The sequence below is a fragment of the Phocoena phocoena genome, chromosome 1, assembly GCF_963924675.1.
Source record: "Phocoena phocoena chromosome 1, mPhoPho1.1, whole genome shotgun sequence".
Taxonomy (NCBI): Eukaryota; Metazoa; Chordata; class Mammalia; order Artiodactyla; family Phocoenidae; genus Phocoena; species Phocoena phocoena.
In genome coordinates this window covers 25791646-25813702 of record NC_089219.1, presented here as the reverse complement: position 1 = coordinate 25813702, position 22057 = coordinate 25791646, and the positions used below count along the sequence as shown (strand labels likewise).

Genomic DNA, 22057 nt, shown 5'->3' with positions numbered 1-22057 from the left:
TTTCCCATATAACATGCTCTGTACTTTTTTGTTCTGTTGCCTGTAAAATGAACAATTAATGTTGAATTCTGGACACGCAAGAAAATAGTCTTAGGGCCAACATATTTATTTTGTCATAAACACATCCAGGTCTCCTCTGTACAAAACATTTTCCCAGATGCTTTCTGTATATTACCCATTTGTCCTGCCAGCAATTCTATATGTAGTACAGTTGTCCTACGTTTTACAAATAAGGGGATTAGTGACACCTAAAACCTACTGGCTAGAAGAGGCAGATTTGGGACTTAGGACTCTGTTCACTGTATTTATACAATATCTTTTAATATATAACAAATCACATTTATGTTCTGTTGTTCTTTTGATCCAGGTAATAGCCCTGTGAGGTTAGCACAACAGCTCTCATTACTCAAGTTTTATTTTATTTTTGGCTGCGTTGGGTCTTCACTGCTGCGCGCAGGCTTTCTCTAGTTGTGTCGACGGGCTTCTCATTGCAGTGGCTTGTTGTGGAGCATGGGCTCTAGGCGCGCAGGCTTCAGTAGTTGTGGTGCACGGGCTCAGTACCTGTGGCTTGCGGGCCCTAGAGCGCAGGCTCAGTAGTTGTAGCGCCCGGGCTTAGTTGCTCTGCAGCATGTGGGATCTTCCTGGACCAGGGCTCGAACCTGTGTCCCTTGCATTGGCAGGCGGATTCTTAACCGTTGCGCCACCAGGGAAGCCCTCAGTTTTTATATATAAGGAAACACTTTACATTTGGGTGATATTTGTAAGGTGCAACTCAAAAATAGATGATTGACAATGGCTGTCTCATTTTCTCTGACACATACTCTAAAAGTTCAAAAGCTAATGTTATTTAGCAAAAACATTTTGACTATAGAAATATCTTGTATCAGTACAAGACAGTAGAAAATAGTGGGTTTATATTATTTTTTCCCATTGCCAAATAAATACACAACTGTGTGTGTTTTTTAAATTACTTCCAAATACAAACTTTAAGTGCATTAGAGTCATGGATTCACATCCTGACCATGTCACTCACTGGCTATATGACTTTGGGAAATTTCTTGAACCTCGCCGAGGCTGGGTTTCTTCAACACTGAAATGGAGATAGTGATTACTCACAGACCAGGTGTCCCCAGCTTTGCTACCATAGTTAAGAATCTTATTTTGTAGAAGAAGAGAAAGGGAGTAATTTTGGAATTATACTTGGAACTGTGGAATTTAAACACTACTGTGCTAACAGTTTTATTTTGAGGCTTTGGGGGGGTACAGTGGTTAACAGCACAAACTGGAGCCAGATCATGGGGGTTCAAGTCCTGGTTCCACCATTTACTAACTGTCCACTTTGGGGCATGTTGCTGAATCTCCGTGTGCCTCAATTTCCAAATTTTAACTCGTGACAATAGTTGTTGAGAGAATTAAATAAATGTATACATGTAAAACTCAAGACAGTGCCTGGCACATAGTAATGCTCAGTGAGGGCTAGTACTATTATTGGGACAAGCTTAAATGCTAACAGCCCCCTTACTTTTTCACCTTTTAATTTTTTTAATTTTTTTTTTTTTGCGGTACGCGGGCCTCTCACTATTGTGGCCTCTCCCATTGTGGAGCACAGGCTCCGGACGCGCAGGCTCAGCGGCCATGGCTCACGGGCCCAGCCGCTCCGCGGCATGTGGGATCCTCCCTGACCGGGGCATGAACCCGTGTCCCCTGCATCGGCAGGCGGACTCTCAACCACTGCACCACCAGGGAAGCCCCACCTTTTAATTTTTTAAAAAGGCCACAGCGCTTGGTTAGGGGGTGACCAGCCGAAGGATAACCCTGGAGCCAGTGCAATTCTGCCAGAGTCTCTTGTTTATTAAGAAGGGCAAACAAAGCCACTCCCTTCTGCTTCTCCTCCTGCTTTCTCTTCAGACTTTTTCCTTTCTTGCTTCTCTACTCCAAATCTTTCCTGTTAGTCTAATTTTCTTTCTTCCATTATCAGAGTTGAGCTGTTTTCAAAAGCTGTGCTTGTCCCTTTATGCCAAGCTGGGTGCCTTTCTACAGGGCCCCCATTTTTCTGTCCCATCCTGATTCCCTTGCAGCTCGAAGTATTAACCATTCAAGGGGTGTGTCACAATTAGAAGAAAGATGAGTCAATTATAGGGTAACTTTGTTTCTGCCTTTATGTTCCCATGGCCTCTCCAAGTCTTCTCAGTACCAGTGTAGCCCGCCCACCATCACCCACCATCAAAGTTCACACCATACAACTCACCAGTTCCTACCTTTGAATTCTTGTGCAGATTCTTTTTCTCTTTGTTTTACAACAATTGCATAAAGTTCCTTAAGTCAGCTAATGTGTGTAGTAGTCAACTCCGCTTTGAAGTTGGAAGCACCTTAAGGAGCAAGGGAACTGGCTTCTGGTTATTATTTGTACCTTCCATCTTTTAATGGTCTGTTTCAGTGATGCTTCCAGTTCTTCCTGATTCCAAAGCCCCCTGGTGACATGCTCCTTAGGGAGAGATCTTTAATGTCGTGTTTTCATATCCAAATTCTGAGTTCCTTGTTTTTATCAACAGTGCTCTTATCCTTCCACAGCCCACATTGGAGTTTTCTTGAACTCCTCTTACACTTCCATCCCCTGTACTCAACTATTTGCTAGTTTTCCTTAGTTATACTGATCATTTATCTTCTCCTTTCATTGTGTCTCCTAATTGGATGTTCTTTCCATTATTCAAGGTGTAGCTTAAAATCATCTTTTTTTTTTCATTTTAAATATAGCATTGCTATTTTACATGTTGGCATTAAGGACCATTTTTGTTATCTGTATTTTTGAGTAAAAACAAAATTAATAAATGTGATACTCTCCCCACCCAAATTTTTTGTCTGAATTCCATTTAGGAATCTGGGTGCTTGGTAGATATTGAGACATTGGTTGGGTGAATAAATGGATGTACTTCTGGCTGTTGGTACTTTCTACCACACATCGTCATTGGCCATATATGTATGTCTCTCCAGCTGGAATGTAAAATTCCCCCAGGACTTTATTTCATTTCTCTCCCTTGCATGTGACAAGGGTTCCCGAAGTCACTACAAATGCCTCATCTTCCAATATGTGGATGTTTATATGTATGTCTGTTACCTAAAGGTAGGAGTCAAGGCCTCTCCTTCCAGTTTCCTTCTTGAAACTTCCTAAATTTTCTGAACTTGGCCAAGTCTTTTCACCACTCTAAGCTTCAGTTTCTTCATCTGCCATAATACAGTAGTACCTACCTCACCTGGCTGTCAGGCTAAAACATTTGTTGCTCAATTTTTCTCTAAAAGAGTTACGACTCCCTGAAAAAGGAAGGAGGGGAGGGAGGCAAGACAGGTAAACTAAAAAACGTCAGTAAAGTGCCCACAGAATCTGGAGAGCTAGGCTCTCATCCGGTACATCTCTTCCAGCAGCATCGAGGCCAAGGGCGCGGTCCCCCGCTCTGTGTGACGGGGGTGGGGAGGAATGGGGGTGACGCCCAAGGCAGTGACCCTCTGTAACGCACAGACTGCACTATGGGAACCGAGAGTAGCGGTAAAGGACACTAGCTCCCCCTGGCGGTAGGGCGGCGGTTTCGGACACCGCTAGCCAACCCACTGCGTGGGCTGGACTCAATGACGGGTCCGTTCTCAAGCCTGTTTCCTCCTGTTTTAAATGGGGAGGCATGTGTGCTTACCTCAGCGGCCTTGGATCGAGTAGGGACCCGGCAAATAGGGGCTCTTTATCGGGTGCACACTGCACACAACACAGCGTTTTCTATTCATCTTGCACCCCCAGAATTTAGCTTTAGGGGTGTCTGGTATGTCGGGGCCCTCTACGGGGAACTTTGGGGTTCTCTACGGGGATCTCGCTGCTGGACTCTGTGATAACTTTTCAGGAAAAGTAGTTGTGCGGGAAACAGGACTGAAAAGGAAAAGAAAGGTTCCTACTCCTTAATCCCACTCACTGGTGCAGCCCTCCCTGAGAGTAGGATGAAGCCACGTGGTCAGCCGCCTGAGCGCGAATAGATGTTGCTGCTGCTTAGGGGAAAACACAGGGCTTTCATTTTTTAACACGGCCCCCAAATACTGGAGCGTCTGGTGCAGGTGCCGTTTTCCACTGCTGTATTCCTTGTGGATTTTTTTCCTCCAGGGGAAAAAAAGTTTAAAATCAACTCAAATATGCAACAAAAGACACATTATCTTCTTGTATTTCAGCGTTTTACCTTTTTGAATTATGCAAGAAAGTGCCACTTCCTTATTGGATAATTTTCTTTTTTGGTAGGAGATTAAGCAATGGTGTCTGCATATACAGTACTACTGAACGGATATACTTGTCATGTTTGAATTGCATACATAACCTCAATTATGGGAATGAGGATGGTGCTTTATGCCAAAGTCGTTTCAAGTTATTTTCCAAAAAAAAATTTTAATGGCAATACTTGAAGTAAAGCAAAGACATTTATTTTTCTTTCCAAATTAATCTGAAGGCTTCTTTAAATAAGACATCTTTCTTGGTTTCTCTGGTATGGCATTTAACTTGAATAAAAACTGATTTAATTCAATTCATTGATGGAATACAAATGTGTAGCATTTAAGTTTCACAGTGCTTGGAGAGTGTTCTGGTTTCTTTTTCAAAAGCAAAGAAAACATTAAAGCTTGCAAAATTTCAGGATATAGTATTTCGGTCACATTTTCCTAATATAGTTCTTTAATTACTCTGAATTACTGTGTGAATTCCCAGACTGCAACCCATGATCAAATAAAAATGCAAATACATCTCAAAGTAAAAATGGGCTATTTTAATTTAGTGTCCATACTATTTGACCCTAATAAAAAGTTTAGATGAGGGGGCATACACAATATCTTAAAATTTCACAAAAATTAATATCTTCTTGGACTGGGCAACCATATTTTAATTTTTTTTCCTTAATGATAGGGTTGCGAACCAGTGGACTGGAATGTGAAATGGTTCCACTGCCCAACTTTAGCATCTATCTATCTGGGGAGAAAAAGGGAAACCTTGACTAGGGGACCTATTTTGCACATAAAAGACACTGGAAAGATTTTAAAAAATGTATCCAGGCCCCATCTGCCAGAGATTCTGCTTTACTTAGGCATCTGTATTTTTGAAATTTCCACAAGTGATTCTCAAGTGCAGCCAAGGTTGGGAACTACTATCTAGGTAAAAATGTTCCATTTTTTCCCTTATAGGCTGAATAAAATAATTCACTCAATAAAAGAATTAAGTAGTTGTAAATAATATCAACAAGGAATTAAAAGATTTTCCCAGTGGGAAAATCAAGAAACTATATAATGGATCTGTGTATCTAGAAATCCAAAAGAGTGAAGTAAAGTATAATCAGTTCTTAGATATACTTTACAAGTTGTCTTTAATAATGTTTGCAAATGATCTAATCGAGCCCAAAGGTAAAGAGATGACTGGCATTACCCTGGTCACTGGTTTCCTATCTAAAGATGATGAAGTACCAATGGCTTTTGCTGGTGTGAAGAAAATTAAAAGAGGCAGGGAAAAGTGTTTATCGTGCTTTTAAGTAAATACATTTCAAAATATTTTGCATTTAAAAGTTAAGAGTCCTGGGCTTCCCTGGTGGCGCAGTGGTTGAGAGTCTGCCTGCCGATGCAGGGGACGCGGGTTCGTGCCCCGGTCTGGGAAGATCCCACATGCCGCGGAGCGGCTGGGTCCGTGAGCCATGGCCGCTGAGCCTGCGCGTCCGGAGCCTGTGCTGCGCAACGGGAGAGGCCACAACAGTGAGAGGCCCGCGTACCGCAAAAAAAAAAAAAAAAAAAAGTTAAGAGTCCTGGGACTTCCCCGGTGGTCCAGTGGTTAAGAATCTGCCTTCCAATGCAGGGTACACGGGGTTGATGCCTGGTCAGGGAACTAAGATCCCACAGGCCGTGGGGCAACTAAGCAACTACTGAGCTGGCGTGCCACAACTAGAGAACCCACGCACTGCAACTAGAGAGAAGCCCACACGCCACAATGAAGACCCAGTGCAGCCAAAAATAATAATAATAATAATTAAGAGTCCCCTGGCTTCTCCTGTGTGTGGCTTATTAACATATTTCACTTTTCATTGGCATTAACACAGGTACTTTAGGGAGAAGGCTGATAAGTTAGAAAATGAAGTTTATAGATTCTCTGTGGATTTCATTTTTCTGTTCTATTCATGGCTCAATTGGCATGAATAGTTGAGAAACTCCTGTATCAAAATAAAATATTAATTATACTTCACAATATATAAAATTGGCTAAATAATGCCACTTGTGTGACAACCTGAATTTTTATCATTGAAACTCTTGTAACCAAAGTCACATCCTTTACATAATATTTATTCTGTATAGGATTTATCCACATACAATGACGTCAGCTTTAAAACAATTGACTGTAATTTGTATAAACTCATCTTATAAAATAGAGTAATACACAACACACCTCAGTGATTTAAGCTGATATTCTAGGACTCAGAAAATCTGATCATTCTAATTCCTATTTTTGCCACTGTTTCACTGGGTTGTCTTAGGCAGGTTGCTTTACTGTTCTGTGCCTCAATTTCTTTACCTTTCATGTGATAAATGTCCTATTTCATAGATATGTAAAGAATAACAAAAATTATTAAATACTTTGCAAATATAAAATGCTATATAAATGATAAATAGTAATACTGATCCACTCTAATATAAAATAACTTAGAACTTTCCATTTATAATCTAAAGTTTGGTCCTCCAGTACCTACTGTTATCACCCTTCCCAGTTAAACACATCTTATGCTGTACTGTTCTTAGGGTTTTTCCATAGTATTAATTTTAGGACTCCAAACATATATAACCAATATGAGTGGAAATTTCAATATATCTTAGCATGACTCAGCAAAATAACTTTAACGAATTGAGTTCTGAGCTCATAAGTAACTGAAACACTAAGCTTTTCATCCATTAAGCAGTAACTTGGCCACATAAAAGCAGTAACTGTTTGATTTCATCACTCAGACATACAATATTGAAAGATTTGTTCTTAAAAAGGTCTTAAGATATATGATAACTATAGAAGGAACCTTGTAAAGATGTGATTTGCTGCTCTATGGTTACCAGCTTATAAGTGCAAGGAGTAACAGGAGTAATGAAGTGAGACTGTAATGCTCAAAGGGAATTCAAAAAGTGATACAGCCCAAGGTTTTCAGTGCTGGACTCCTGAGCTCTGCAGAGTGTCTGGGGAAAGGTTTGTAGGGAGCTTAAACCAGAGCAGCTCTGTCCTTTAGAGTTTCCTTAAATGTTGAACTTCTCTATGAAACAATTCATTTGAAGAAGGGTTTCTTGGGTAAAAAAAAATCTTTTAACCCACTGGCCTAGTCAATTTTGCTTCCTCCAGACAGTAGGCACGACTCAGTGGTGCTTTATTTTGCAAAACTTCATCCTATTAACCGGATCTTGAGGACCATAGATTTAGAAGGGTGTTCAGAAGCTGATAAAACAGCATTCTTGTAAGAGCAAACTTTGGTCTAACCAACTTCCATTATTTTCCTAACATTAAAAAGAAAAAGGGCTTCCCTGGTGGCGCAGTGGTTGAGAGTCCGCCTGCCGATGCAGGGGACACGAGTTCGTGCCCCCGTCCGGGAAGATCCCACATGCCGCAGAGCGGCTGGGCCCGTGAGCCCGTGAGCCATGGCCGCTGAGCCTGTGCGTCCGGAGCCTGTGCTCCGCAACGGGAGAGGCCACAACAGTGAGAGGCCCGCGTACCGCAAAAAAAAAAAAAAAAAATTGGCATAAATAAAGCTTATATTAACAGATTATACCCCTATGTAATATTTTCCCACATTTAAGAGCCAAAGAATTCAGTTTTCTTAGAAACCATTAATAGTTATACTCTAGAAAAGAATTGGTCTCTAAAGTCTTAGATAAATATGATATGATACTGGAGTTATTATTTACAACTTACAAACATGTCACGTATGTTCTTTTATGATACTAAAATGATAGAACAGATGCACTGTCTAGTTTGGTGAATTTGATAGCTGTTTTGTGGAGATTGCTTGATGCTTGTTGTAAACAATTATGAGAAAGCATTATTTCTGATAAGGCTCTACAAGTGCTGGTGGCACTGTGTTCAGTGGACCTTGCTGACAATCATGCTGATGTTTGCATGCAGAATATAGTAGCATCAAAGAACATTTAGATCATAGACTAAAGTGCATTAGAGTATACACATGCAAGCACAACTTCATTTCTATAAATAAAGCTCAAGTCAGTCATTTTTCCTATTGGTTCCAATGATTAAAAATCAGATTACAATTTTGAAAGATGTTATCATCCTCTGGTGAGACTAAAGAATGACAAGTTCCCTCCCTCACTTGGAACAATGTAATTGTTAAGACTCCTGACTCAGGAATGGTCATGTTGGGAGACAATGAACTCAATGCACACTATCCGGTCTTGAAGCAATTGGAAATTTACCATCAGGGGAATCTTGAAAAAAATCTCAGAATTAGGTACCATAAAACAAAGTGGTTATTCATCTATTTATAAAAAAAACTTAAAGAAATTAACCATTTTGGCCCACAAATTGGTATTAAGGACAATCATTAATTAAAGAGTAAGAGAAAATAACATAAAAAGTATCTTGAGGTATGTCATGGCAGTTAAAAATACAGTATAATACATGGAGCCTCTATCAAAATTAAAACAAGCTTAATTGGGATAACTTGCCAAGACCTTTATGAACAGTTCTTTACTTCTAGTATTTAGATTTTATCTTTACAACTAAAATAATGCATCTCCAATTTGACTGTAATTTTGGAATGTTTCATAATTCATATAGGGGAGGAGTTAAAACTTAATTTTGTATTCTAGTAGAAAAGTTTGTTTTGAAGAAATTATAAATTATATAAACTGCTTAAAGAACTTAGGAGAATAATGTGTTCAAATAGTTTTATATATAAAATTTATATATAAATAACATAAAAACATGTCAATAGGTACTATAGGGACATTACTTAGCACTACTTGAATAACTCTAGTTCAAGATATTATATGTTGTTGAAGTTGATTAAATTCCTCTTCTTTCATACTTTCTAATTCTCATAGGCTTCTTTTTATAATTATTGCAGATTGGTGAGGTTTGACTTCACTTCTTCACCATTTCAGGGGACTATCCAGGGAGAGACAGTTGAAAGAGGACTGTTTAAAATCAAAACCCGTCCAGTCACCAGTCCCACCACTTAAACTTTCTGACCTTAATTTCCTCATTTGTAAATCAGAGACAATACTATTTACCTTGCTGATTAGGTGGGGAGATGTGTGAAAGAGCACTTTATAAGTAATATAGTAGTATATAAAAGGAGGAAATTAATCTTAAGAACCGGTAAGAACCTCCAGTTTTCTTTTTTTCTCTGGAGAGGAAGAGAGCTATATAGACAGATCCTCAAAAAACTACCTTGACAGTATCAGTTTCAGGCTTTAAGAAAGTGATGTCTGCACATAATCTCTGATCAGCTTCTATTTTAGAGTTTGTTCTTTTTAAACACTGACTACATAAGAGTAATTTTTAACTTAATGACAAAAGTTTCAAATATGAATGATTTCAAACAGTTTAGGTTTGTTTTCTGCCATAATTCTAAAATATTTAGGATATTGGAATAATGATAGGTCATTTTCAGTCTGAAGGTAATGGACTAATTAGTTTAGTCAGGTAGGGTGCCAGAGCCTTAAATGTGCTCTTACCTGGTTCCCTGTGAAAATTCAATAGTGGTAGTTTATATGTTTTTGAAACACCTTGAAATTATATTATATACAGTTTGGTTGTGGTGAATTTATTTAAAATATTTTCTTTGAAAAAAGTTCACTAAGTAGATCTTCCAATATTAAAAAAAAGGTATCTCTGTAATAAAAGTAAGAGGATTAATTGTTCATCCATCATGCCAACTCAAGCCAGGTCTTTCTTTCCAGTGCAGCAACAGATTTTAGGGCAACAAAGTTCAGAATGGATACAATGGCCTGTTCAGAAAGCATGCAAGTGATATCAGGTCATTCATTACTTTCAGGTCAGTCTGATAATTTGTTAACCAGACTCTGACCATGGAAAGAGAGAGTTATGGGAAGTCAATGTAAGTTGCAGACATGCCAGATCTGTTGGTTCACATCCCAGCTACCTGATGTTGGGCTTTATTTCCTTTTCTTCTTCTTCTTCACTATCATCAACCTGTTGTATGACCAGATCAGCAGACCCATCCTCTACAATCTCCACGTATGATCTATTCTCATCTTCACCCAAGTGCCATCTGGAATCCTTATCTCCATCTGATGGGGACATAAGATGCTGTTCAGCTTCCAAATCAATGGGGAGGCTGTCTATGCCAACTTCAGCAAGGCACTCATTACAGAGTCTGTAGCGCCTGGTTCCTTCCTGTACCACTTGACCTGTTAGATCAGTCACATGGCGTTTGCATTTTCTGCAGATCAGTTTGCATGCCTGGTGAATCTGTGTAGAGATTTAAATAGTGATAAAAAAAGATTTTTCAAAAGCAGAACAGTTTGATATTCTAAGTACCAATTCATAAATTTAAAATGTTCAAAGCCAAGCATTAGTATTAAATTAACATCTAGTTATTAGAAAAAAATCATAGGTTTTGGTGATAAATTAATGTCACAGAAATATTAAATACCAGCTTTCTCTAAATAATGTCTACTATGTTTTTATGATTAATATTACATACTTAATAATTTCACATATCCCTTAATCCAATAATACTTTTATATCTGAGGTAACAAGGGACACATTCCCAGAATAATACAAAATTATTGCAAACACTTAATATCTGCCATATACTTTTCTAAGGACTTTACATATCTTTTTTTTTTTTTGGCGGTACGCGGGCCTCTCAGTGTTGTGGCCTCTCCCGTTGCGGAGCACAGGCTCCGGACACGCAGGCTCAGCGGCCATGGCTCACGAGCCTAGCCACTCTGCGGCATGTGGGATCTTCCCGGACCGGGGCACGAACCCATGTCCCCTGCATCGGCAGGCGGACTCTCAACCACTGCGCCACCAGGGAAGCCCAGGACTTTCCATATCTTAATTCAGGGGGAAAAACTCATTTCATTTGAATACTAATATTTTGTTATTTTGCTAGAGAAAGAAAAAATATTGTCCCAAATTTAAATTTGTCAAAAAATATTTTCAATATAAGGATTATTGCCACTTTTATTAATGAAAGATCTAATAGAAAGAAGACTGGACTAGGAACTGGAAAGCTTGGGTTCTAGTCCTGCTTTTGTCATTTAATAACGATGTTATCTTGAAGCAAGTAACTTAAAACATTATAAACCTGCTTCCAGGGTGACTGTCAAAATATTTAACAACTGGTAAGGTATGGGCACCACCCAAACAAAATAGAAGCCTGACTATCAGAATGGACACTGGTTATAAACAACCACTGTGGTGGTTCTGCTACATATCAGTCTATTATTATTCCTAACTGCTCCGTTATTACTAATAGGGATACAACTCAGGTTGTGTGGACCAAATGAGTTAATATGTGTGAAATGCTTTGGGAAGAAGTTGTAATTGATGAATAATTGTATATTATAGTTAGTAATTTTGTTCAATAGCTGTCAGAGCAATAGATTATAGATTCTAATCTAAAAATTATTACATATAATTAACTATATATGCTGAATTAATGTTTATGGCATATTCATTTAGATAATGTCAGAATGGTATGAAAGTGGGCCACCAAACACAAATAGTCAAAAAACCCAAGAGAACTAAAGCAGTCTGGTAAAATATCTAAGAAAATGTATGGGACTACCACTCAGTACAGTTATTATCTTCTGCTTAACCACTGACATATTAGTCAGTAAATGTTGAAAGTACATAATTTGAGTGTACCTTTATTTCTCCTGAGATAGAATCAGTATTATGGTTATCCTATGTGGCACTGTTTTTAGTACAAAGTTCTGACACAGATTCCTGTTCATCCCCCTCCAAATCCAATACAGTTATGAAGACAAAGAAATTAAGTGAAACACTGGAATGTTAAAACTGAAAATATCATCACGAACTCACTCTTTTAAAAATATATACCTTCTAGCTCAAAAACAATCTGAAAAGGATACCCTAATAACAATGAGCACCCTGGGTGTCCAAATTTTGGTTTCTAATTTCGTTCCCCGCTAAGAGGTACCAAAGCTCCTTTGAGAAATGGCTGATTCCAGTTTTGCGGCGTGGGAAGTACAAGATGAGCCTAGGGCTCTTTTGGAGCCAGAGAACAAGAGCACTGAAAATTTAATGGAGTTGTGACAAAAGGACACAAGAGCCAGCTTCAATGGTCCCCACTGCACAAATCTGAAATTTTGAGTATCAAAAAAATAATAATTGTTATGGATCCAAACATAATGAACCAATGAAAATTCATGAGAACATATGCTATTTAAAAAAACAAAGCCAGAAAAAACTCATATACCATTTGAGGCTACTATTAAATCACTCTTTACTTTGAAAATTGGTGGTTAAAGGGAAATAATTAAACATTTATCTTGCTTCTCCTGCAGGAACCCTATTTCAAAGTAACCAAATAGCCCCAGGTGATGAAGGAAAGCTTTACTTTATAGAATTCCAGCTAATAATATAGAAGGAAGGATAATATTAGTAAATCATTCCACAACTCCAAGTAAAATTAATAATTTGGACAGAGATTACCAATTGGCATTAATACTATTAAATGAATAGTTCATGGGGAAATGGATAGTCATATAATACCAAAATAGTTACACAGAGATTCCTTTCTAATTACAATGCAATGGTGGGATCATAGTATCATCACCCTAATCCAGTGATCAATTGTAACAACATGAATGATGGGTCCACCAGATATGATGTGTCTCCTAATGTGACACAATATGAAACATACAATTTTGTCTTTGATGAAAGTATTTAACTTGAGTCCATTAAGCCTCCAGATAAAACTCGTTTTCGGAAAATGCAGGGGGTGATAAAAGAACAAGCTAAAGATGACACCATGCAGAAGCAAGCAGAGAAATCCAGAGGTAGGATATTTTGTAAAACAATTGGCTCAATATCTTCAGTAAGTCAATGTTATTTTTAAAAAGGTGGGAGGGTGGCAGGGGCGGGTAGGGAACTATGCTAGCTCAAAAACATATTTAAGGGATCTAACAATGAGATGAGTTCTGGATTGGATTCTGGCTCAGACACACCAGCTATAAGTGGTATTTTAGGAAACTATAGGTAAATTTGAACTGTGTAACACAAAATTTTATTGATATGGAAAGGTAGAGATTATTCACTAAAGAAAACAGGTTACAGGGGCTTCCCTGGTGGCGCAGTGGTTAAGAATCCACCTGCTAATGGAGGGGACACAGGTTTGAGCCCTGGTCTGGGAAGACCACACATACCGCGGAGCAACTGAGCCCGTGCCCCACAGCTACTGATCCTGCACTCTAGAGCCCACGAGCCACAACTACTGAAGCCCGCACACCTAGAGCCCATGCTCTACAACAAGAGAAGCCACCGCAATGAGAAGCCTGCGCACCGCAAGGAAGAGTAGCCCCCACTCGCCGCAACAAGAGAAAGCCCACGTGCAGCAACGAAAGACCCAACACAGCCAAAAATAAATAAACAAATAAATAAATCTAAAAACAAAAAAAGAAAGCAGGTTACAAAATAGCATATACAGTATGATATCATTTTGGTTAAAGAAAATAAATGCACATGATAAAGTGTTAAGAATGGTAATATCTGGGTGGTAAAAATATGATATTTTTATTTTCTTATTCTTACGTCTATTTTTGTAGTTTTTATAATGCATACTTATTGCTTTTGTAATAATAAAAGGTTATTTTAACTTTTAAATTAGCTTCAGAGATTAATGAGAGTTTGTTTTGCTCACTGCCATATACCTAGCTCTTAGAAAAGGGTCTGGCACATCGTAGGTGCTCAATATATATTTGTTGGATGAATCCCTAGAAAGCAATGCATCAAGTGACCAATACCCTTCCAAATTAAAAGGAGCTCATATAAATGAAATAAAAGTATGGGTAATAGAACATCAATTTTGGAAAAAATTTTTGCTGCAAGATGAACAGCAGAGTAATTCCAATGTCACTACCAATGTCACCAGGGAAGTCCCATCACTACCTTATTAAACCACCAGAGCACTGAACAGAAAATTCCCTGAGATTTTTCTGACTGCTGACAGTCCAGTCCTTGATTGAGAGTCGCCCTATTGCCCATCTCACTCCATTCCTTCAGGAGACCAGAGAAACTGGAGAGACACTAGAAAGAGGCTGTAGTGGAGAGAGGTCAGACAGCAGAAACTAGACTGACAACCTACCAGACAAGGATTCAAGAATCACTAGCAGATGCTTAATATCTGAAGTGGTGATTCTGACATAGATATTTTAAAAGTTTTAAACATTTTAGAAGTTTACATTGTCTTTGGCTCTGAAAAAACCGGGATATAAAAATAATAGATTTTAAGTGAATTGAAATGGATATTCAAAAGAATATCTTATTTCAAGGTTTCAGAGGAGAAAAAAAAACCTATTTTAAAAAATATGGGGCTTCCCTGGTGGCGCAGTGGTTAAGAATCTGCCTGCCAATGCAAGGGACAAGGGTTTGAGCACTGGCCTGGGAAGATCCCACATGCTGTGGAGCAGCTAAGCCCGTGCACCACAACTACTGAGCCTGCGCTCTAGAGCCCGTGCTCCACAACAAGAGAATCCATGATGATGAGAAGCGTGCACTGCAAAGAAGAGTAGCCCCCGCTCGCCGCAACTAGAGAAAGCCCATGTGCAGCAACGAAAGACCCAACACAGCCAAAAATAAATAAACAAATAAATAAAAATTTAAAATATATAAAATTATGTGCAAAGTAAAACATTAAATTGGAAAAATTGTTTAATATTGCATAGTTGTGTGAAAAGATTTTCCTCAGTGAACTAGATTATCCTAGAGCAGATAAATGCATGTATTTCCTAAAAAGTAAAATGATGAAAAACCATATACATACTGTTCGAAAATGGCTACTTAGATGGTCTAGCCGGCTAAATCTTTTCCCACAAGCTTGACAGGGATAGGGCCTTTCTCCTGTGTGACAACGAAGGTGGCGCTTGAGGTCTGCCTTCCGCTTCACCACATGTGTGCAGTACGGGCACTTGAACCTCATCCTGGGCAGGTCATCTGTCAAGAGACAGTTTGATTAAGTCACCGGAAAGTTCATAATCACCGTTCTGATAACATCAAGAATCCAAAAGGGGCTGGAGAGTCCAATCTCGGAAAGGTAGGCAACAAGGAGAAGGAAGAAATTTTATAAAGACTAGATTGTCAGTGTAATCCTAAGTATAGAACCGTACCTTCAGGATTTGATATATTTACAAAGCCTGGGTAGATTTAGACTGTCCCACTCATCTTTTTATTTAATGGCGTAGAGTCACTAGATTTAAGTAAAGAAGTAGTACTACTAGATTTTAAAACTACAGACACAATCCAGGGTCTTTACGCTTTTAAGTAATTTGTTTTATTTACATGGGTTTATCACCCCCTACCCCTCCCAACCCCCGCTCTTAACTTTTCTTTAAAAAAATTTTTTTAATCGTTCCACCTGGGCAGGAATCTGACTCGCAGGCATTCAGTCATAATCCCACAGATGGTAGCTTCACCCCATTGGCTCCGCAGCCAAGCACACACACCAGATGTCTGAACCCCCTTGCTCTTACTTTTCATACAGCTGTACTGCTTTTCTTTTAAAGGTTATAAAGTGTCAAGGATCTTTAATCGTTTGTTTTAAAACTCACACATATTCAAAATGTTAGTTGTGGTTGGAGGCAAACCTCAATTTAACAGCAGTTAAGTGCAGCTGTTCATTATTCAAGTTAGATTTAAATAACTTATAGTTACAAAAGTGCAAAGCCCAAGAAAGGATAACTTTGTTGCTGTTTTAAAATGCAACAGAGATTTCCCATTTTTGCTCTGTTATTTCTGTCTGCCTTGGTCAATGGTAGAGTGCCTCAGCATTTTCAGAAAGCTTTATAATATGATACAGTTTCATGTATTTTCATGTTAGTATCCTACAGGAAAATGTGATTAGTAAAAATCAATCAGGTTGCCTATTACTTTTTTTTTTTTTTGCGGTACGCGGGCCGCTCACTGTTGTGGCCTCTACCATTGCGGAGCACAGGATCCGGACGCACAGGCTCAGCGGCCATGGCTCACGGGCCCAGCCGCTCCGCGGCATGTGGGATCTTCCTGGACCGGGGCACAAACCTGCGTCCTCTGAATCAGCAGGCGGACTCTCAACCACTGCGCCACCAGGGAAGCCCTGCCTATTACTTTTAAATATGTTATCGATAACCAAATTATTTTCAAATTTACACAACCAGGGAAATGTGAATATTGTTTGGCTTTTAGTGATATTAAGGACTTGTTAATTTTGTTTAGGTAAGATAATAATGGTATTGTAGTTTTTTTTCTAAGACTATATTTTAGGGACACATTCTGAAATATTTACACATGAAAACATATGATGTCTGAGATTTGCTTAAAAATGGGAGTGGTCGGGGGCAGAGGTACAGATGAAACGAGACTGGTCATGAGTGGGACTGGGTAATGGGTGCATGGCGGTTAATTAGACTACTCTACTTTTATATATACTTGGAATTTTTCTAAAATTAAAAACTTAAATATATCAACTAAATCTTTTTTTTCTTTTTTTTAAACATCCTTATTGGAGTATAATTGTCATCTAAATCTTATACTCTGCAAGAGTTTAATTTTATCATAATTTTTCTTTAAATTCACATGTAAACTATTAAGCAAATTTGCTAACTGATTAATTGGTGGGGGAACTGGATGGTATACATTTCTAATCTCTGTTCTCTACTTTGAAACTATCAGCCTCCAATAATATCTCTGATTTTACTACTATCATAAAAATGAGATGCTTCATGGTGGTACAGAGATACAGTATCAATATTATATGTTGTATTAGTTAAGTTTTCAAAAATCATGTATTTATATCTTAATAAAATCAGATTTAGTTTAATTTCTTTTCAATACTGGGTCTGTGAACCTTTACCAATATGTATGGTTGCTCTATTTAACTTTTCTGTATAAAAATACTGCTCCTGAGTGAATACTCAGAAAAAAAAGTAGGGCTTCGCTGGTGGCACAGTGGTTGAGAGTCCGCCTGCCGATACAGGGGACACGGGTTCATGCCCCGGTCCGGGAAGATCCCACATGCTGCGGAGCGGCTGGGCCCGTGAGCCATGGCTGCTGAGCCTGCGCGTCCGGAGCTTGTGCTCCGCAACGGGAGAGGCCATGACAGTGAGCGGCCCGCGTACCGCAAAAAAAAAAAAAAAAGTAAACTATTTAAAGTGAAAATATGATATATAACTGAATATGATGTATAACTGTACAGCAAAGTGTGCTGTGCACCTGAAACTAACACATTGTTAATCAACTATACTCCAATATAAAATTTTAAAAAATAAAGTGAAAATATGTGTCTTAAGGATTGAACCATTTCACAAAAGAGCTTTAAACATTTAACAGTAATCTAATTGCCCACAGATAAGCAGGTTTCGAAATTCATGGGTTTCTGACCCTCAGAACTCTATTGTTTTGACTTCATTAAATTTATCCAGTATTATAATTTTTAAAATTTGTGTTTTATGCATAGATTTCATTAGAGAAGTATGACTTAAAAAAAATCACTTGTTTCAACTGCCCATAACACCTAAAAGTAAGGGCATGTTGAGATAGGATTGATTTACATCAGAGTCTTGGAACCTGACTGAGGGGACTGATTCTCTTTCTGGGTACCTGGAAAACTTCTTGATGTGACATCAGATCCTTGACCATACTGATAGCCAACAGGAGTAGAGTCCATTTCCGCATCCATTTGTGCCTGTTCTTCAGATTGCGAAACGTGGCTGGAAGAATCAGATGTTCGTGCTTCTCGTTTGCTTGACTTATAATGAGCCATTTCAGAAGGCTGTGACAACCTCAAATGTTTGGACTTTTTAATGGAATCTTTCCTTTGTTCATGCTTGGCCAGAGGCTGTTGAGTATTCCTTTGGGAGGCTGGATGGTAATTATACTTACTCCAAGATTTCCCACTTATACCTGTTCCTTGATCTGGGCTTAGGTGAGAATGTGGAGAACTGCTTTCATCTTGCCAGCCACCGCTATAAAAAGAGGAGCGTTCTATACCATCAGAACTGGCATTTTTATCCGAAAGGCTGAAATAGCGATCCTTTTCTTTTTCACTAATGTCTAATGAAGATTTAATAAAGGTCTTACATACACTAATGACATCAGTCATCTGAAGGAAGCTAGCAGCGGACATCACTTCTATGACATTCTGACCTGTGAGAGAGAGCTTGCCGGAATAGACAAAGTCCAGGATAACTGTAAAAGTGTCAGGGGAGAAAGCCTGAAACGTTGCTGTGGTTGGCTGACTTGTCTCCTTGGAGTTCTGGGAAAGAAGCATTTTAAAGTAGCCGCTACTAGCAAATAATACATTTCGATGGGCTTTAAAGACCTTTCCTTCAACCAGAATACTGCAGTCACAAAATACATCCTGCCTGCGCTGCTCATTCAGTTGTTGCAGGAGGTGAGACTGATGAGAGGAGATCTCCATTCTAAAGAGGAAAAGAAACAGTGGTTACCAAAATCAGAGTAACACTGCGTCTCCGAGTCAAGTAAAATGACAGTCAGAAACCTCTGTCCTTTTTCCATTAAAAACACTTTCTCCTTAGAGAGTATCGTCTCCAAGACACAGAAGATAATGGGTTTCAGGATATCATGTAAGACTCTACTCTTAGTTAGTTATTACATTTTTAGACAATTATTTGTTCAGTCACTGAACCTGATTGAGCATCTTCTATAAATCAGGCCTTCTGCTCTATATGGTGAACTAAACAGGCTTGATTCTTGCCTCCATGTAGTTTTTAATCTAGCCGGGTACCAGCTTGAAACAAATACTCATATGAAGTTATAAATGACAAGTTAAGTGCTAAGACAGAAGGAGCGTGCTCTTAGTATAAAAAGGTGAACTAGTTTAGATTGGGATGGAAAGGGTTAGGGAATACCTCTCCAAGAAGTCACATTTAAGCTGAGACCTCAAAGGCGACTAGGAATTAGCCAGGTGAAGAATGAAGGGAGAAGATTTCTGATTCCAGCAAAATGGTGGTCTAGAAAGTGCTGAAACTTTGCTGTCACAAATCTCTAGAGATGCTGGCTAAAATACTGCCAAAGCTTTAAACTGTATGGCTGAGCTGCTGGGGCAGCAACATGGGCTCCGGTTTTTATCAGTAACAGAAATTGGAACTCTCTAAGGATTCAACCGTAATGAAAAAGGACTAGTAAACTTTGCCCCGAAGTCCAGGGAAAAGGCAAAGAAAGTTTGTCTTTGCAGGGCCTTAGTTGGGAAGAAAAAAAATCTCTAGGTGAGATATCAAACCCAAGGTTGTGCTTTGTGAGGTTCTGGAGTCCAAATTTATTTTACCTGCTTGGTGTGGGAAACCTCAAACTGAAAAATTACCATGAGAATTAGTCCTGGGCTGGTGGTGTCTGTGGGGACACCTTGCAGAAGCAAATGCCAAACTGCTCAGGAGGGAAGCTCTCAGAACCCAGGCCAGGTGGGAAATAAGCTCTGCTTAAACCAAACTCAGTCATTCCCGTCTCTGTACAGAGTGGATCATTTCCAATATTGTACCACCATGATGTCTAATATGGCCTATCTTAAAAACTCCCCTTGATTTCACATCTATTTCTGGCTACTACTCCATTTCTCTGCTCCCTTTACACAGAGTTCATTGAAAGAGTTTTTTGTCTTGGTTTTTTCATTTGCTTTCTTCACTTCTCCCATTCTAATCAGGTTTCCATCCCCATCCATCAAAACCCACTTTTTGAAAGATCATTAGTAACCTGCATGTTGTCAAATCCAATGGTCACTTCTTTGTCCTCATTTTACTGACACAGTGGATCACTCTTTTCATCCTTTCAAACGCTTGTTGCACTTACTTGGCTGCCAGGACACCACTCCTTCATGGTTCTTCTACTGCTCACTCCTCAGTCTCCTCTCCTGGCTCTTCCTTGTCTAATCTCTAAGTGCTTTGGGATTCAGAACATGCTACCCCTCAAGATGGCACCTTGGCATATTGAGTATTTTGAACTGAAGGAGTCTGAGTAAACAGCAGAATCAGAAAGGTCACTCTGACACCCCCTCCCTTTTCCACTGCAACAGATCACAAAACCCTCAGGTGAGAGGTGTCCACCCTACACCCAGAGGAAAGGAGCCTCCTTATCTCAGAAGACTAAGGGACGCTGAGAAGACTGAACAAACAGGCTTTGCTGGGTGTGCTCCAGTTTTCTAACCTTACCTCTTACTCCTTATTCTACCACATTCTTCCACGACTCTCCACTCTTCACCAAGCCTAGCATAAAAATACTCAGGTCTGTCTCTTCGGGCCTTCATTTCCTTATGCAGCCTTCTGTGTCATGTAAAATTTATATTGAGTAAATTTGTATGCATTTCTCCTGCTAATCTGTTAGTTTGATTTTCAGACACAGCCCGGATGAAGGTCAAGGTAAATTTTTTCTCCCCTACAGCTGGAATGTCGCAGGCCTCAGAGCTCAGACCTCTCCTCTACTTATATCATTCCCTAGGTGAGCCCATCCAGTCTCATAGCTTTAAATACCATTTTACATATCTAGCCCCTGACCTCTTCCCTGAACCTCAGACTCAAATTATCTGTTTATCTGCATCTCCACTTAGATGTTTAATAGGCATCCCGAGCTCAACAGATCCCAAACCACTCTTCATTCATCCTCACCTTAAACCTGCCTTTCCTATAGTCCTATCCATCTCAGGAAATGGTAACTCCATTCCACTTATTTAGACCAAAAACAGGAAGAGTCATCTTTGACTGTGTGTTGTCAGCTTTACCTTCAAAACAAATCCAAAATCCTACCACTTCTGTGCTACTGCTGTTACCACTTCACTCTATCACCTATTATCAACAGCCTCCTAATTAGTCTCCTTGCAACTTCAGTCTAGTCTGAATACAGCAGCCATGGTGACGCTTCTGAAACACGAGTGAAATCATGTTACCCCTCTGCACAAAACCCTCCAAAGAAAGGTTCCCCACCCAACCCCAAAGTTCTTCTCATGACCTACACCATCTGCATCCTGCCCCTCCTGGTACCTCTCTGCCCGCATCCCTTCTGCTCTACCCCTCACACACTGCATCCCAGCTCCAAAGACCTCTGCTTGTTCCCAAACATTCAAGGCATGTTCCTGTCATGCAGCCTTGTACTTGCTATGCCTTCTGCTTGGAAATGCTTCCTCCAGATATACACATAGCTCACATTCTCACATTTTCTAGGATTCTGCTCAAATGTCACCTTATCCTTTACCATTTCCTTTACCGTTAGCCAGATGAAGAATGAAGGGAGAAGATTTCTTCTCCCATTACCATTCTTTTTTAAAAAATTAATTAAAATAAATTAATTTAAATAATGGCTTTCCTTTACCATTCTTTTTTTTTTTTTTTGCGGTACGCGGGCCTCTCACTGTTGTGGCTTCTCCCGTTGCGGAGCACAGGCTCCGGACGCGCAGGCTCAGCGGCCATGGCTCACGGGCCCAGCCGCTCTGCGGCATGTGGGATCTTCCCGGACCGGGGCACAAACCTGTGTCCCCTGCTTCCGCAGGCGGACTCTCAACCACTGCGCCACCAGGGAAGCCCACCATTCTTTTAAAATTAATTAATTAGTTAATTTTTGGCTGCGTTGGGTCTTCGTTGCTGTGCGCGGGCTTTCTCTAGTTGAGGCAAGCAGGGGCTACTCTTCGTTGCAGTGCGCAGGCTTACTGTGGTGGCTTCTCTTGTTGTGGAGCACGGGCTCTAGAGCGCAGGCTCAGTAGTTGTGGTGCATGCGCTTAGTTGCTCCGTGGCATGTGGGATCTTCCCAGACCAGGGCTCAAACCCGTGTCCCCTGCATTGGCAGGTGGATTCTTAACCACTGCGCCACCAGGGAAGC

The 22057-nt window shown here is 39.7% G+C and overlaps 1 protein-coding gene across 1 annotated transcript in view; it reads right to left on the bottom strand.

Moving 5' to 3' along the window:
- Window positions 1-9796: 9796 nt before the first annotated feature.
- ZBTB8A (zinc finger and BTB domain containing 8A) overlaps window positions 9797-22057 on the bottom strand; it is a 48507-nt gene continuing 36246 nt past the window's right edge. Inside the window, exons 3-5 of the mRNA XM_065873152.1 lie at window positions 17837-18657; window positions 15027-15196; window positions 9797-10480 (exon numbers count right to left, since the gene is read on the bottom strand). Coding sequence (XP_065729224.1) covers window positions 10148-10480; window positions 15027-15196; window positions 17837-18656 — 1323 coding nt within the window. The 5' untranslated portion in view covers window position 18657 and the 3' untranslated portion in view covers window positions 9797-10147. The remainder of the gene's footprint in view (window positions 10481-15026; window positions 15197-17836; window positions 18658-22057) is intronic.